General features: G+C 42.1%; 1 protein-coding gene across 3 annotated transcripts in view; it reads right to left on the reverse strand.

Moving 5' to 3' along the window:
* Positions 1–14,757, reverse strand: part of PHF21A (PHD finger protein 21A) — a 364,795-nt gene that overhangs the window by 42,913 nt on the left and 307,125 nt on the right. For all 3 annotated transcript variants that reach the window (XM_030200848.1, XM_030200845.1, XM_030200847.1), the window contains 2 exons: positions 1,861–2,024; positions 651–806 (listed from right to left, as the gene is read on the reverse strand). In XM_030200848.1, the coding sequence (XP_030056708.1) occupies positions 651–806; positions 1,861–2,024 (320 nt within the window). The remainder of the gene's footprint in view (positions 1–650; positions 807–1,860; positions 2,025–14,757) is intronic.

A 14,757-nucleotide genomic window follows, 5' to 3' on the forward strand; every position in this document is an offset into this window, starting at 1 on the left:
GACCTAGGGTGTCTGTAAGCCTTGGGACAGCCCTGGAATACTGGCATATACATGCATTCTTGCTGCCTAAATCTATGCAGCTCCTTATAGAATTAGCCCCTTTGTGAATACTTGTGGGGCTTATTCAATTGTGAACAGCAGAACAAGATACTGGAAGTTGCGTTACCTTACTACAAATCTGAGATGCTTCTTCTAATTTCTTTGTGTATATGTATATATCCTTATATCCTTGAAATACAGAAAGCACAGCCACACATACTTATCCAGGAATTTCCTAGAAAACTCTGAAAATCATACTCCTATGTCAGTACTGTTGGGATGACTGATGAAAACTTCCTGTGTTCAAAAAAATATTTTTACAGAAATCATCTACCAACTATAATTTCTTTATGACTTCAGGGTTTGATCTATATAGTTTTTGTTAATCTAAAGTTTAGTCACTAGTGTTCAGACTGAGACGAGTTATACCTCTACTCAATTAATTTTTTTCAATACATACAGGCTGCATCATTATTTTGTAACCCCCATTAAGAACATGACCCTGCTGTATGCTACTAGTCACAGTTTTGGATGTGCACTCCATTTTTGACTGTCCTGCTGATAAGCTACATTTCCAGACCTTCTTCCCCTAACTGGTTGTTGCATAGTACCTGGTCTTGACATTTGGGACAGATCCACATGCCCTTGGGGATGGTTTTCAGAGGAGGATCCAAACAGTCCAAGTGATACACTCGTGAACATGTGTCACACATCAACAACTGCCCACTTTTTCTGCAAACACTGCAAAAATCTTCATGGATATCACCCTGTGAGATAAAGGGAAAGAGAACAAAAGTAAAGTGAACTTTCTTGCCTACATACTTACTAAATATTAACTTTCTGCATAGTCACAACATCATAGCTATGAGACCTTGTCAAAACATTTAAAACCCTATGGATTAAACCAACACAATATTCACTCACATCTGAAAGATTTCTATATTCTAACTGGCCCACTCCTTTAGCTATAAACACACTTCATGGTCTCAACTATCAACCTACACCACCTCCATCTATCGTACAATTTTCCCCTGTGTTGCACCCTAAGTTTTATAAAAGACAAATCTATGTTGGAAAGGAGGAGCAAATCCTATGATGAGTATAACTGTTTTTAAAAGGCTAGTTACTTTAGGAGCACTAATATTTGTGTAGTGCAAACATGCAAATGGTTCAACCAAGAAGGCAGAGAAAGGTATGAAGAAACCAAAATCAGAATGAGAAAATGGTAGAAAAAGTGCAGTAATTAAGGAATAAACATGATTAAAGAATTTGAACATGTCAAATAAGTTATACAAATGAAAAGTGCCAAAGTAAAATCTAGTAGTTGGGCAAATACATGACTGACTGATTTTACAGAACAGTCTTCCTCAGAAACTAGAATATAACAATTCAAATTTATTTTCACAGAGTCAAAGCTAGGTAGATAATTAAAAGTAAAAGCTTTAGCATCTTTATGGCTTTAAAATGGGAATGTTTCAGTTAAAAAAAAAGTTAAATGAGTGTAATTTATTTTGATGGTACAATGAAACCTTATCAAAACAAATTTCCTCATCTAATTGATATTTTCCTGAATTCTCTTTCCTATTCAGTATATATTTCACTGGGGGAAAAGCCATGTACTGATGAAGCTTCCCTTATTGCAGGCAGTTATGGCTTCATCCCTTCGGTATCCGTGTTGTACTGTACTGCAGCCTCCTATTTTCCTACTATTGATGCAAAGCTCGCTGAGATTTGTATGCATTTTTTTCTAGACAGACATTATATCTGCAAGAAGCATCAATATGTGTTTCTCAGTTGCTGTCCCCTTCCAAAGTTACTTACGTCTGTTGAGCTGGGGCTAGGCAGGGAGATTGGTGGGACGTTTACAGGGAAATGAAATGTGGTCTCTGTCTTTTCATTTTCAGGGGAGTCAGGATGACTGCATGGAGGAGATGTTGGGGTCAGAGCGCCAAACCCCAGAACTGTGTTATATTTTGGAGGACGACCTATAGTTCAATAGAAGATAAAAACAAACAAAAAAGAGGGAAAATGTTGATCTTACATACCTTTGGCCAGTGATCCTCATTGGCTAGCATGAAAAAGGAAGTGATGCAGTACAGGCAGAAAGTTAATACAAAAAGGTCACATGAGAGAAAAAAAGCAGAGCTTTTAAAGGATTTAGAAAAAGAAAGTAAGAATACAACAACTTATAAGATACTTACAATTACGAAAAGAACTCAGTCTGCATGGTAGGTAATACTCAGTAGTAATATGGCACTCTATTTTTAGTAACAATCATATCAACCCGTAAGGTTACTGTCAGTCAGGATTTGGAGCACCAGTGACATACTAGGAGATAGATCCTGTGTGCATTGATTATTATTGGGAGTAAGTAGGAATTGAAGTAGTTCAAGAATTATTTCAATTTTCTGAATTCAGTGGGATTTGTCCAACCTTTACCTTCAATAACCCATGAGAAAGGCCACCACCTGGATTTATTTACTTTTTTCTCCCACTCTATTAACGGGCAAATGAACAATTAAATTTTGGCCCAAGTGGTTTGGTCTGATCATTATAAATTAGACTTTACTTTAAGATGGAAATGCTTTACTAAGCATACAAAAAAAAATCTCAATTCCATGATGTGTTTTATTCTAGAGGTAAAATTGACCCTGCCCTTTTTAGGTTGTCTGTCAACAAGGCATTAGATTTTTATTTATTTATTTATTTAATTGCATTTGTATCCCACATTTTCCCACCTATTTGCAGGCTCAGTGTGGCTTACAATACATTATGAATCATGAAAATACAATTTGTTACAACTCGGTTATGGATTACATTGTGATGAGTTATTCGAGTCAAAGTCAAAGTATCGTTAAGGAATATAATAATGGAAAAAGCACTGAAACATTGGAAGGAAACAAGGGAGACAAAAATGGGCAATATATAATAACAGGAAAACATTTGGTATACATTTTCTGTGAGTAAAGATATGAGTGTGGTGAGATTTCGGGGGATGAGAGTTCAGAAGTGGCTGTATTGATGCGTTACTGAACAGTGAGTGTGGGCTTTATGAGTTTTGGTTCTTTCCGTAAATTTTCTCAAAAAGATGGGTCTTCAGTATTTTGCAGAAGGTGGTTTGCTCGTAGATCGATAACGCAGGAGAGTTATTTGAACAATGGGACTTGTGGAACAAATGTAGTACTCAATATTTTGATCAGCAAGCTCCTATAAAAAAAACGAGTACAGAAGAGGAAGCCTTTTGCTCCATGGTTTAATGATCTTTAAAGTTAGTAAAAGAACAGTGAAGGAAACTGGAGAGGATATGGTTGAAAAGTAGAAAGGATCAGGATAGCCTAAATTGGAAGAAGCAGATTAGTATCTATAAGTCAGCTTTAAAATCCTACAGAAAACATTATTATTCCCATCTGGCTGGAAACAGTGGCCTTGGATCCAAAAGTTCTTTTTAAAGTAGCTGAATCATTAACCAATGTCTCAGATTTTATCACATAGGGTAATGTTAATGTTCCTTTAGCTCAGCAACTGGCCAATTTATTTCAAGACAAAATTAATATAATAAGGCTAGGACTGCCCTTGCACCAGTAAATTTTTTTTTTTTTATCCCTGAGTGATTATTCTAATCCTGCTGACTCATGCACTAGTGCAGTGTTGGTGGACTGAATTTGGAATTCATTCTCAGTTGTAGACATTGATAGTGTTAAGAGTTTTCTGAAAAAGTATTCTTCATCACAATGCCATCTTGATATTTGTCCAGCATATCTATTTAAGACTCTTACTTCTATTTTTTTTAGATTGGTTAATGAATTGGCTAAATTTTGGTCTCCAGCAAGGAATATTTCCCAATTACTTAGGCCACATGGAGGGGCATAATCGAAAGGGGCACCCAAGTTTTCCTGAGGATGTCCTCACAGGACATCCCAGCGAAGGGGCGGGGAAACCTGTATTATCGAAACAAGATGGGCGGCCACCTTTCGTTTTGATAATACGGTCAGGGACGTCCAAATCGCGAAATTTAGGTCGACCTTAGAGATGGTCATCCCCAATTTTCGGCGATAATGGAAACCAAGGACATCCATCTCAGAAACGACTAAATCCAAGCCATTTGGTCTTGGGAGGAGCCAGCATTCGTAGTGCACTGGTCCCCCTGACATGCCAGGACAGCAACCGGGCACCCTAGGGGGCACTGCACCCCTCAACCCCCCCAAACCCCACTCCTCACAACTGTACACCACTACCACAGCCCTAAGGGGTGAAGGGGGGCACCTACATGTGGGTACAGTGAGTTTCTGGTGGGTTTTGAAGGGCTCTCATTTACCACCACAAGTGTAACAGGTAGGGGGAATTGGGCTTGGGTCCACCTTCCTGAAGTGCACTGCACCCACTAAAACTAATCAAGGCAGCTGCACACTACTGTCAGGTTGCTGGGTATGACACTTGAGGCTGGCATAGAAGCTGGCAAAAAATATTTAAAAAGTTTTTTTAGGGTGGGAGGGGGTTAGTGACCACTGGGGGAGTAAGGGGAGGTCGTCCCCGATTCCCTCCGGTGGTCATCTGGTCAGTTCGGGCACCTTTTTGAGGCTTGGTCGTAAGAAAATATAGATCAAGTAAAGTCGCCCAAGTGCTCATCAGTGACGCCCTTCTTTTTTCTGTTATCGGTCGAGGACACCCATGTGTTAGGCACGCCCCAGTCCCGCCTTCATTATGCTTCCGACACGCCCCCATGAACTTTGGTCATCCCCACGATGGAAAGCAGTTGAGGATGCCCAAAATCGGCCTTCGATTATGCCAATTTGGGCGACCCTGGGAGAAGGATGCCCATCTCCCGATTTGTGTCGAAAGGTGGGTGCCCTTCTCTTTCGAAAATAAGCCTGATTGTTTTAACTCTAATCCCAAAAGATTCATCAGTGAACGTCTCTGCTGTGTCCAATTATCGCCCTGTTGCTTCAATCCCTTTGTTTGCTAAGATCATGGAGGCACAGTGACTGTTCAATTGGTTAGTTACTTAGAAGATCATTTAAACTTACATCCTTTTCAATCTGGATTTAGAGGAAACCATAGCACAGAAACTGTTCTGTTCTTTATTAGCTATAGCTAAGATGTGGTTGAGTAAAGGGTGCCAAGTTGTATTGGTCCAATTTTATCTAGCTGCAGCATTTGATTTTGTGGACCATCAGATTTTATAGTATCTACTTGAGGAAATTGGTATTGTATATACAGTGCTGTATTGGTTTAAAGCTTTCCTGATTTCACATAGTTATACGGTAAAGATGAACAATGCTTTTTCTGTGCCATGGTCAAATGGATGTGAAGTACCTCAAGGATCCCCTTTGTCACCCATTTTTTTAAAATGTGATGTTATTTTCTCTTGGCAGGGTATTAAAAAGAAATGGGATAGAACGTTTTATCTATCCTGATGATGTGACTCTGTTGCTCCCCATCCCTGGTCCCACATTCGACATTAGAACACATGCGGAACGTTGCGTTAATGGGTGTCGAGCCATAGGCTAAAACTGAATGTTGAGAAGACTAGGTTTTTCATTGCCACTCCTCAATTTCAATCTCCGTGGCATCAGAATCTAAATATTAACATGACTGTCTTTCCTTTGGTTTTGGAAATGAAGGCCCTACAAATGAAACTGGATAGCACCTTTTCATTTGAAAAGCATATCACTCATCTTAACAAAAGAATAGCCATAATGGGTCAGACCAATGGTCCATCTAGCCCAGTATCCTGCTTCCAACAGTGGCCAATCCAGTTTTTTTTTGTTTAAGATGCATGCGCTGGATCCGTAATTGCTTCGAATCTCTTCAATTTAAATTTCTGATGCAAGCATTCATCTTAAGCCAATTCTTTTCTATTGAGAAGGTTGCAAATATTGCAGCGCACAGCCACGTGTTTGGTTTATTCTGTGGGCAAATATGAGAGTGCAATACCTCTCTTAATTAAAGCTCATTGGTTACCTATTTATGCCAGGATTAAGTTTAAGATTTGTACACAGTTATTTAAGATACTCCATGGTTTAGCTCCCTATTACATGTGTTCTCTTATCATCTGTCCTACTTGAGAAATAGTCAAAACTATGAGATTCTCTTGTATTGCATTTCCCCTCTTCCAAAGGGGTTTGTTATCGGAGCATTTTGAAATCACCTTTCATGTACTTGTCTGATAGTTTTTGGAACTACCTCCTGAAAGAACTTAGGGGGTCTTTTACTGGTGTTTTTGGTGTGCACTAAAAACAGGTGCGTGCTAAACGCTAGAGATGTCAATGTATTCCTATGGGCGTCTCTAACGTTTAGTGCGCGCCTATTTTTAGAGTGCGCTAAGAACGCCAGCGCACCTTAGTAAAAGACCCCCCTTGGACACCTATTGATTTATTTGTGTTATAGGAAACACTTGAAAGCTTGGCTCTTTCAGAAATATCTGCGTTAAGCTTCTCTGTTTTGTTTTACTAAGTAGTGTTTTGATGTATTATTCTCTGGGTTGTTTCTAGTTCTCTTGTTTGTAATCCGTGTCAAGCTGACCAGGTTTCGCGGAATATAAGCATTCATGTCATCATATGTGATAATTCTATTTGCAAAATGTAAATAATGAACTGTTTCTTTTTCACTTCCCTCTCCTTTATCGTCTAATCACATCACATGGTATATCTTCTAATTTCTATAGTTATTAAATGCTGTCATTTAGAACTGCTTAATGGGGATAATTTTCAATGGAATTCGCTTGGGTAGTGAAGAAGTTCGCTAGGTAAATTCTCTTCAGTGCTCTGAAAGAGTGTGCGAACTTTTAGTCATAGGGAAAAGGGATGAAGATGGGGTAAGGAAGGAAAGTAAGCATAGAGATTTCATTTTGCAATCTCTACAAGTATTTTTACTTGTTGCAAAGCAAATGGGAAACATTCATTGTGCTGGTCTTAAATTTTCAAAGAGAACCTTACAAACCCGTGACCCTATAAGCTTCCTGAGCAGTTTAAAAATTTTCCCCAATGTGTCTTACATTTGACTAGGACTGCCAACAAATTCCAGGTAATAAAGAACAGGCTGAGCCAGTCCTGGTTTATGCCAAACCATCCAAAAATTCCATCCTTGACTTTCTTCTGTAGTACACACTTCTCCAAATCCTTAAAATTTTAAATGTTTGAAAGTAGAAATTGCTTAGTTATAACTGTGGGAATGAAACCAAATTCTCAGGTTTATGGCCCTTCTTTCTTCCAAATATTATACACATTGGGGATAATTATGTAACAGGGTGCCTCCTATGTGGAGCTGGTATAAATGCTCATGCCTGAATGCTGGGATATGTGGGTAACTTACAGTAATTTATGAATGAGTCCTACTTATGCTTCCTCTAGACTCTATGTATGCCTACCCGTGATAGATTCATTTGTATTTTTATGTTCACTGTAGAATAAGTTTATGTTCAGCATGAGTAGCCCGAAGAGAAGGATAATAAAGATAACAAATAAAGAGTGACCAAGAAATTCTAAATATTAAAGTACACTTTAAAAGAGACAAGCGCCTCTATTAGCAGCCAGTGTAAACTTCTCAAAACAGAGATCACCCTTTCCCATTTTCATACATGAAATATTAATCTAGCTCTAGAGTTTGTGATCACTTTTACAATCTATTAGAGCAACCTGCATCGATTACATTACAGTAATCTAGCTGGGAAAGTATAAATGGCTGAACAAGCAGAAAGTGGATTAAATGAAAGCACTTTCTAATCTGATTAAGCTGTTTTAATTTCTGAAAGTGTTTTTGCCACTTTACTTATTTGTCTCCTTTGTTATTTAACATTTTTATGCTCATTGGGAAATTGAATAGCATTTCTCTACACAATGTCCACATTTTCCTCCCATGGAAGGGGGGAAGAGGAATCCCTTACAGAGGGACTTAATACCAGTTTACAAATAATGTGCTCCAATGGGGTGGCCCTTAATAAAGGTAAAACAGAAAACCTACTAGTAGGGAATGATCCAACTTTTAGTTTATCTTGGGGGCTGTGTGTGACTTCTTTGGAAGTCAGAAATCTGGGCTAGTTTGGGGGGGATAGTTAGGCATCCTAGACTGTGAAAGCAGTTTTTAGACTGAAAACACTGCATAGGTAAGGCCTAGTTTATCTGCTATTTTTGCTGGTAGTCCAGCTGTCTATCCTTCCAAGTTTAGATTATCGCAATGCACTGCATTTGGGGCTTCCAGGATGGTTATTATGATGACTCTAGGTAGCACAAAATGCATTGTGACACTAAACAACAAAAATGAGCGAACCTCAGCTATATAATCACCCCACTATGATGGCTCCATTCAGCTCTGCTTATCTATGGAGAAAACCAGATTGGTTACTTGTAATGGGTGTTCTCTGTAGACAACAGGGGAATGAAGCAATGCATTCCCACCCTCCTTCCCCATCACTTGGTACACCTTGAACTGTGTTATGAACTGAGGGCAAGTCTGGACTGTTACCAGTACAGGAACACCTGTACATGTGCTAGAGGGCCTCTGGGGCTCTCCTGAGCTTTTAAGGAGGGTGATAATCTTTGGTAAGGGCAATGCTGGATGATGCGACCCACTACGATGGCTACATTCCCCAGCTGTCCATGGCAAACCTCCATTACAGGTAAGCAATCTCACTTTGTGTAGATCCGTGTTAAGAAATGGGAACATCTTTTAAATATGTTGGTATACTTTGATTACATCAACAGATGGAAAATAAAAGTGAAATAAAGAACACCTTTTTTTTAAGTAACATGAAGGACAGCAGGATTTACATTCTCACATGTGGGTGACTTCATCCACAGAGCCCTGCTGCGGACGCTGCCCAGGGTTCTATTATTGCCTTCCTGCCTGCCTGATGCGGGACCCACAGTTGGAAAAAAAGGATAGAGAATACAACTCCTAGGGGAGGTGGGAGGTACAGGTGAGTAACTTTGCTTTCTCCCGACAACAAGCAGGCCAATATCTTCTCACATGTGGGAATCTGTAGCTGCCAGGCTCACCGAAAACAACAAACAATGGTCAACAGAGACTTGCAAAGGCAAGGCCAACCTGAACCAGTAACACTAACAAACAGGCCTGTTGTGAAGGTGCAGCCTGGAACAGAAAAAAATGGGCCTAGGAGGGTGCAGTTGGATTCTAGACTCCACACAAATTCTGCAGAACTGTCTGACCAAAAATGCTATCACATCAGGTATTCTGCTCAAGACAATAATGAGATGTGAAAATATGGACTGAAGACCACGTTGCAGCTCTGCAAATCTCCTCAATGGAGGCCAACCTTAAGTGGGCTACTGATGCAGCCATGGCTCTGACATTGTGAATCGTGGCATGACCCTCGAGAGCCAGCACAGTCTGGACATAAGTGCTAGCTAATTGGACAAAGTGTGTTTACTGCTGGTTGCCCCCATCCTATTTGGGTCAAAAAACCCCAAAACAAAACAAAACAAAAAGCTGGTTGGACTGTCTATGGGCTTTGTCTGCTCCAGATCGAAGGTTAAGGCTTGCAGTCCAAAATGTGCAGTGCACTTTTGCCAGGATAGGCTTGAGGTTTTTGGAAAAAATGTTATAATTGACTGATTAAGATGAAACTCTGAAACTACCTTAGCAAGGAATTCCAGTAGTTCTCCAAACACATTCTATGTTATGATGAAACTTTATGTAAGGTGGATCAGCTACTAGGGCTTGCAGTTCACTAACTCTGTGAGCTGAAGTGACCACCACTAAAAATAAGACTTTCCATTTCAGGTACTTCAGATGACAAGAATCAAGTGGCTCAAAAGGAGCTTTTATCATCAGGATGAGGACTTCGTTGACAGAATCGGAGGTCTGATGGGGGGGGGGGGGGGGGTGTTAGAAGCAAACCTTGCATAAAATAAACAACTAAAGGCTGTACAGAGATGGGCTTACCCTCTATATGGTGATGGTAAGTAAGCGCTTACTGCATTCAGGTGAACCCTTACAGAGCTGTTTTTCAAACCCGACTCAGAGACGTGTAGAAGCTATTCAAGCAGTTTTTCTGTACAACAAGAGAAAGGATCTAGAGTCTTGCCCTCACACCAGACAGCAAACCTCTTCCATTTGAAAGTGTAACATAGTGAAATCTTTCCTGGAAGGAACCTCAACATCCAAGCCATGAGGGCTAAGCTCTGTGTGATGAGGGTTTGAAAACTCTCCAATCTCCAAGGTTTTTAGAATAGGAGGGAACCAAATCTGCCTTGGTCAATAAGGTGCAATGAGGCTCATAGCTCCCCAGTCCTGCTTGAGTTTCAGCAGAGTCTCCCTTACTAGAGGGATTGGAGGATATGCATATAGAAGGCCCTACCCCCAATCAAGGAGGAAGAAATTAACTGCTAGCCTGCCGTGTGATCTAAGTCTGGAGCAGTACTGAGGGACTTTGTTGTTGAGATGAGTGGCAAAGAGATCCACCTAGGAACTGTTGCATCACCCTGCTCAATCTGTCTGCCAGATTGTTTTCTCTCCCCACCAGGTATGTGGCCCTGAGCGAGGATGACACATGACTCACAAGCTGAAAGTTGCAAAAAAAAAAAAAAAAAAAAAAAAAAAAACCACTTTAAATCAAGTTTCAAGTTTATTTAATTTTTACTGTCCTGCCCTATGGGAAACCTTCTGGGCGGCTTACAATCCAAAATAAAGGAGAGAGGCAGAATCAGAGAAGTCAAGTTACAATATTAGATAGGTTAGAAGGGGAAGGGAGAGTACAAGGGGAAGTATCACATATTACACATGTATCTTCGAGAAACCCCAGGGGAACTTTGGTATGCAAAGGAATTTTATTGTATGCAATGATAAAAAGATGTGCTTTTAATTCTGATTTGAATTTATCAAGTACTGTCTGTAGGCGAAGAGAGACTGGGAGATTATTCCAAAGTTGGGGACCTTGAACACAGTAAAGCCTATGAATCATTTGTCATCCTCTACTCTTTTGGTGTTTTCCTTGGATTGTTGTTAAGGAACTTCCTGTTTTTGCTCCTTTTGGTACTAATGTGGCCCTGAGCACCATCCCATGGTTGGTGGCCCACTGCCACATCTTGACTGCTTGATGACACAAAGGGTAGGATCCTGTACCACCCTGCTTGTTGAGACAGTACATAGCAATCAGATTGTCTGTCTGTTTGGGCTTGAACAATTTGATTCAACAACCAACCTCTGAAAGCCTTTACAGCATTTTGCTTGCAGCTCCAGGAGATTGATGAGCACTCCATCCCAGATTGGATGCATCTGTGGTCAGAATTTTCTGTGGAGGAGGAATTTGGAATGAAAGTCCCTGAGTCTAATTGGTCCGAACTGTCCACCAGAGAAGGGATTGCCACAATTCTGGTGTGACCTAGATGGCATCCTGCAGATTCCCCATGGCCTGGCACCACTGGGAAGCCAAAACCCACTAGGCGTGCCATGGGTGTGACATGCACAGTGGAGGTCATGTGGCCTAACAACCTCAACATCTGCTGAGCTGTGACCTGCTGGCTGCTGCAAACCTGATGAGCGATGCAAACAACTGCATCTGCCCATACTTGAGGACGGTAGGCGCTGGGAGCAGGTGGGACTTTGGGTAGTTGATTAAGAATCCTAGTAGCTCCAATATCCAAATAGTTCTCTGCATTGATTCTTGAGCACCTTACTTTGATGTATCCTTTACTAGCCAATTGTCCAGATAGGGAAACATGTGATAGGGAAACATGTGCACTCCCAGCCTGCATAGCGATGCTGTGACTACTGCAAGACACTTTGTAAACACTCTGGGAACAGATGCAAAGCCATGGTATAATGGGCTACTGGTGATGGTGTTTCTTACTCGAAATCTGAGATACCCCCTGTAACATGGACGTATCTGGATGTGGGTGTAAGCATCCTTTGAGAGCATAGACAAATTGTTTCCTGAATCATGAGAAGAAGGGTGCACAGGGAAATCATCCTGAGCTTTTCATTGGCCACATATTTGTTCAGGGTCCTTAGGTCTAGGATGGGATGAAATCCCCCTGTCTTTTTGGGCATTATGAAGTACTTGGAATAGAATACTTTCCCTTCTTCTCCTGGTGGGACAGGTTTGACCATGTGGGCCTTTGGAAGGGAAGAGCTCCTGTGCTAGGAGTGTTGAAGCTTTTGGTGGGCAATTTGGAGGAAGCTGACACCAACTGAGGGTGTACCCCTCCTGGACTATTTGAAATACCTACTGGTCTGAGGTTACAAAGGGCCACCTTTCCTGGAAATAATTCAGAATTCCTCCGACTGGTAGGTTGTTCGGTAGAGATGCTTTTGGGTCCGCAGCTGCTGGGGTTGGGAGTGCAGAGGCTGGGCTTGCTGGGGAGGGTGGGACGAGGGCATGAGCCTATGCCTTTGAGAATAGTAGGCATTCTTTCGATTTCTGCCCAAAAACCTCCCAAAAGTGGAGGCCGCAGAAGGAGCAAGCCAAGACAGGGACTTGATGGTATCAGTTCCCTTCTTGATGAGGTCTGCAACCTCCTCCACCTTGTCCCCAAAAAGGTTGTTGCCTTGGTAAAGGACATACACCAATTTTTTCTGGTTCGTGGTTCATGACCGTAGCCATGACTGTCTGTGCATGCCAATACATATGGGCAGAAAGTTTGGACGCAACATCAAAAGCATCAAAACTGGGCCAAGCTATGTGCTTTCGACACTCCTTCTGCTTTGTGACTAGCTGGCAAAGTTCTGTGGTGTGCTCTAGCAGGAGAGTGTCCTCAAACTATAGCACATTACGTGCACTGGCAGGATAGTGTCCACAAACTATAGCCCACTGTGTACAGCTGGATAAGACTGGATGCAGGAAATGAGTATCAAGCCCTAAAACACTTTCCTCCCAAAAGATACCATAGTGTGAGCATCCCTGCCTGGGGGAGCCGAGACATGGGTCCTTGACCTTCTGGCTCTCTTGAGAGCAGATTCAACCATCATGGAATGGTACATAAGCTATAGTTTCTTGAATCCGGGAGCCTTCTGGACTCTATACATAGTCCGTCTTCTTTGGAACTACCTGCACAGAGAGTGGGGTCTTCCAATTCTTCCTCTGTGCAGTCTTAAGGATGATGTGCATAGGCACTGTCACAGTTTCCTTAGGAAGGGAATAATAATCAAGGACGTTCAACATCTCAGTCCTGGTCTCGTCCTTGACCTCCAAATTAAACGGAATGGCTTCTGTCATTTCCCTCAAAAAGCTGACCAAGGAGAGCTCCTCAGGGGAGACTTTCTCCTTTCTTGTGGTGGAGAGGGGTCTAAAGGTAGGCGAAAGGTCCTCTGGCTCTACATCAGATCCACAGGAGTGGTACGATTCTGATTTAGCAAAGTATTCCTCCTGAAATGTCCGAGCTTGAGTCTGCTTTGGACCACTGGACAAGAGTGCCAATGTATGGTTCCTGGACTCCAGGGTCACTTCCTTCCAGTGTCAGCTCCAATGCCCGATAAGGCAGTGGCATTGACGAATGCCCGACAGACAGGGCATGGGTCTCCAGGATGGGCTGGAGTGGAATCTTAGTTGGTGCCAGCGTCCTTGATGCCTCGGCATCACACCGAGCTAGGATGTGCCCCAGCTCCTCCTGTAACACGACCCAGAGCCATTCCTTGAGGGCATGCATCAGTGTGGAGACAGCCTGCAAAGATGTAGGAACTGAACTGGAGGCTGGGTTCTGGCTTCAGGCGTATTGGCATCGCTTCCAGAGAGGGGGAGCAGTCATCACAGCACAGATGCTTCTCGGGTACTGGTGACACTGGTGTCCCAGAGCTCCTAGCTCCGTGCTTTGAAGAGGAATGGTGCTGATGCTTCTTCTCCTTTGCTCGATGCCCAACACTGGAGTCCTTTGGTGCCGACAAGGATGATGTGGAATCTTTGCACGTCCTCGGTGTTCAGTCTGATGATACTCGGCCTCAGCGGGTACTACTACTGGCACCTGACGTCGTATCTCCAGTGTCCGGTGCAGCTCCTGAAGCCATAGGGACCAATGCTTTCAATGCTGATGTTGATGGACCAGACTTTGGCGTGCCACAAAGTCTCTCATGCAGGGCCTCTCAACTTTTCTGTGTTCTGCATTTGAGCACAAAGAGAACAATGACAGGACTTATGATCAGGGCCCAGACAGGTTAGACACACGTCATGTGGGTCAGTCATAGATATGGTCCTAGCAGTCTGTGCACCACTTAAACCCATTGGAAGGTTTCTGGGAGAAAATGGGAAAGATGGCTGCAGTGAAATCAAACGGCTCAATTGTAAAATATTTTTCTTTTTTCTTGTTGGCTTTTTTTTTTTTAACAAGACCTGGTCCAGAGCTCAGGCTTAAGGAGGCTGCGAGCCACGAGAAATCAAAAGACATTTTAAAAAGGCTGAAAATGACTAAAAGAATAAAAGGGAAGCACTAAAAATAATAAAAATAAAATGGTCCTGCGCTACTCATGGAAAAAAGTAGGAAGCAGTGAAAATTCAGTGAGGAGAAAAACAGCCTTGCGACTAAAGAAACATGTCTTTGCAGCTCCGTGGATTAAGGAAAACTGCGGGTCCCATGCGAGTTGGGCAGGTACTTGCACATGCATGGTGGGGGCTAGCCAACAGAAGCCTGGGCTGGGCAGCATCTGCACTAGGGCTCGATGGATAACCACAGAGAAGGGAATGTACTGTTTGTCCTCGGAGGAAGAACACAGAGAGCAAAAAAAAAAAAATCAGTTTGTCACAGGCTTAAAAAAAAAAAATCCCAACCCCCC

The sequence above is a fragment of the Microcaecilia unicolor genome, chromosome 4, assembly GCF_901765095.1.
Source record: "Microcaecilia unicolor chromosome 4, aMicUni1.1, whole genome shotgun sequence".
Lineage (NCBI taxonomy): Eukaryota > Metazoa > Chordata > Amphibia > Gymnophiona > Siphonopidae > Microcaecilia > Microcaecilia unicolor.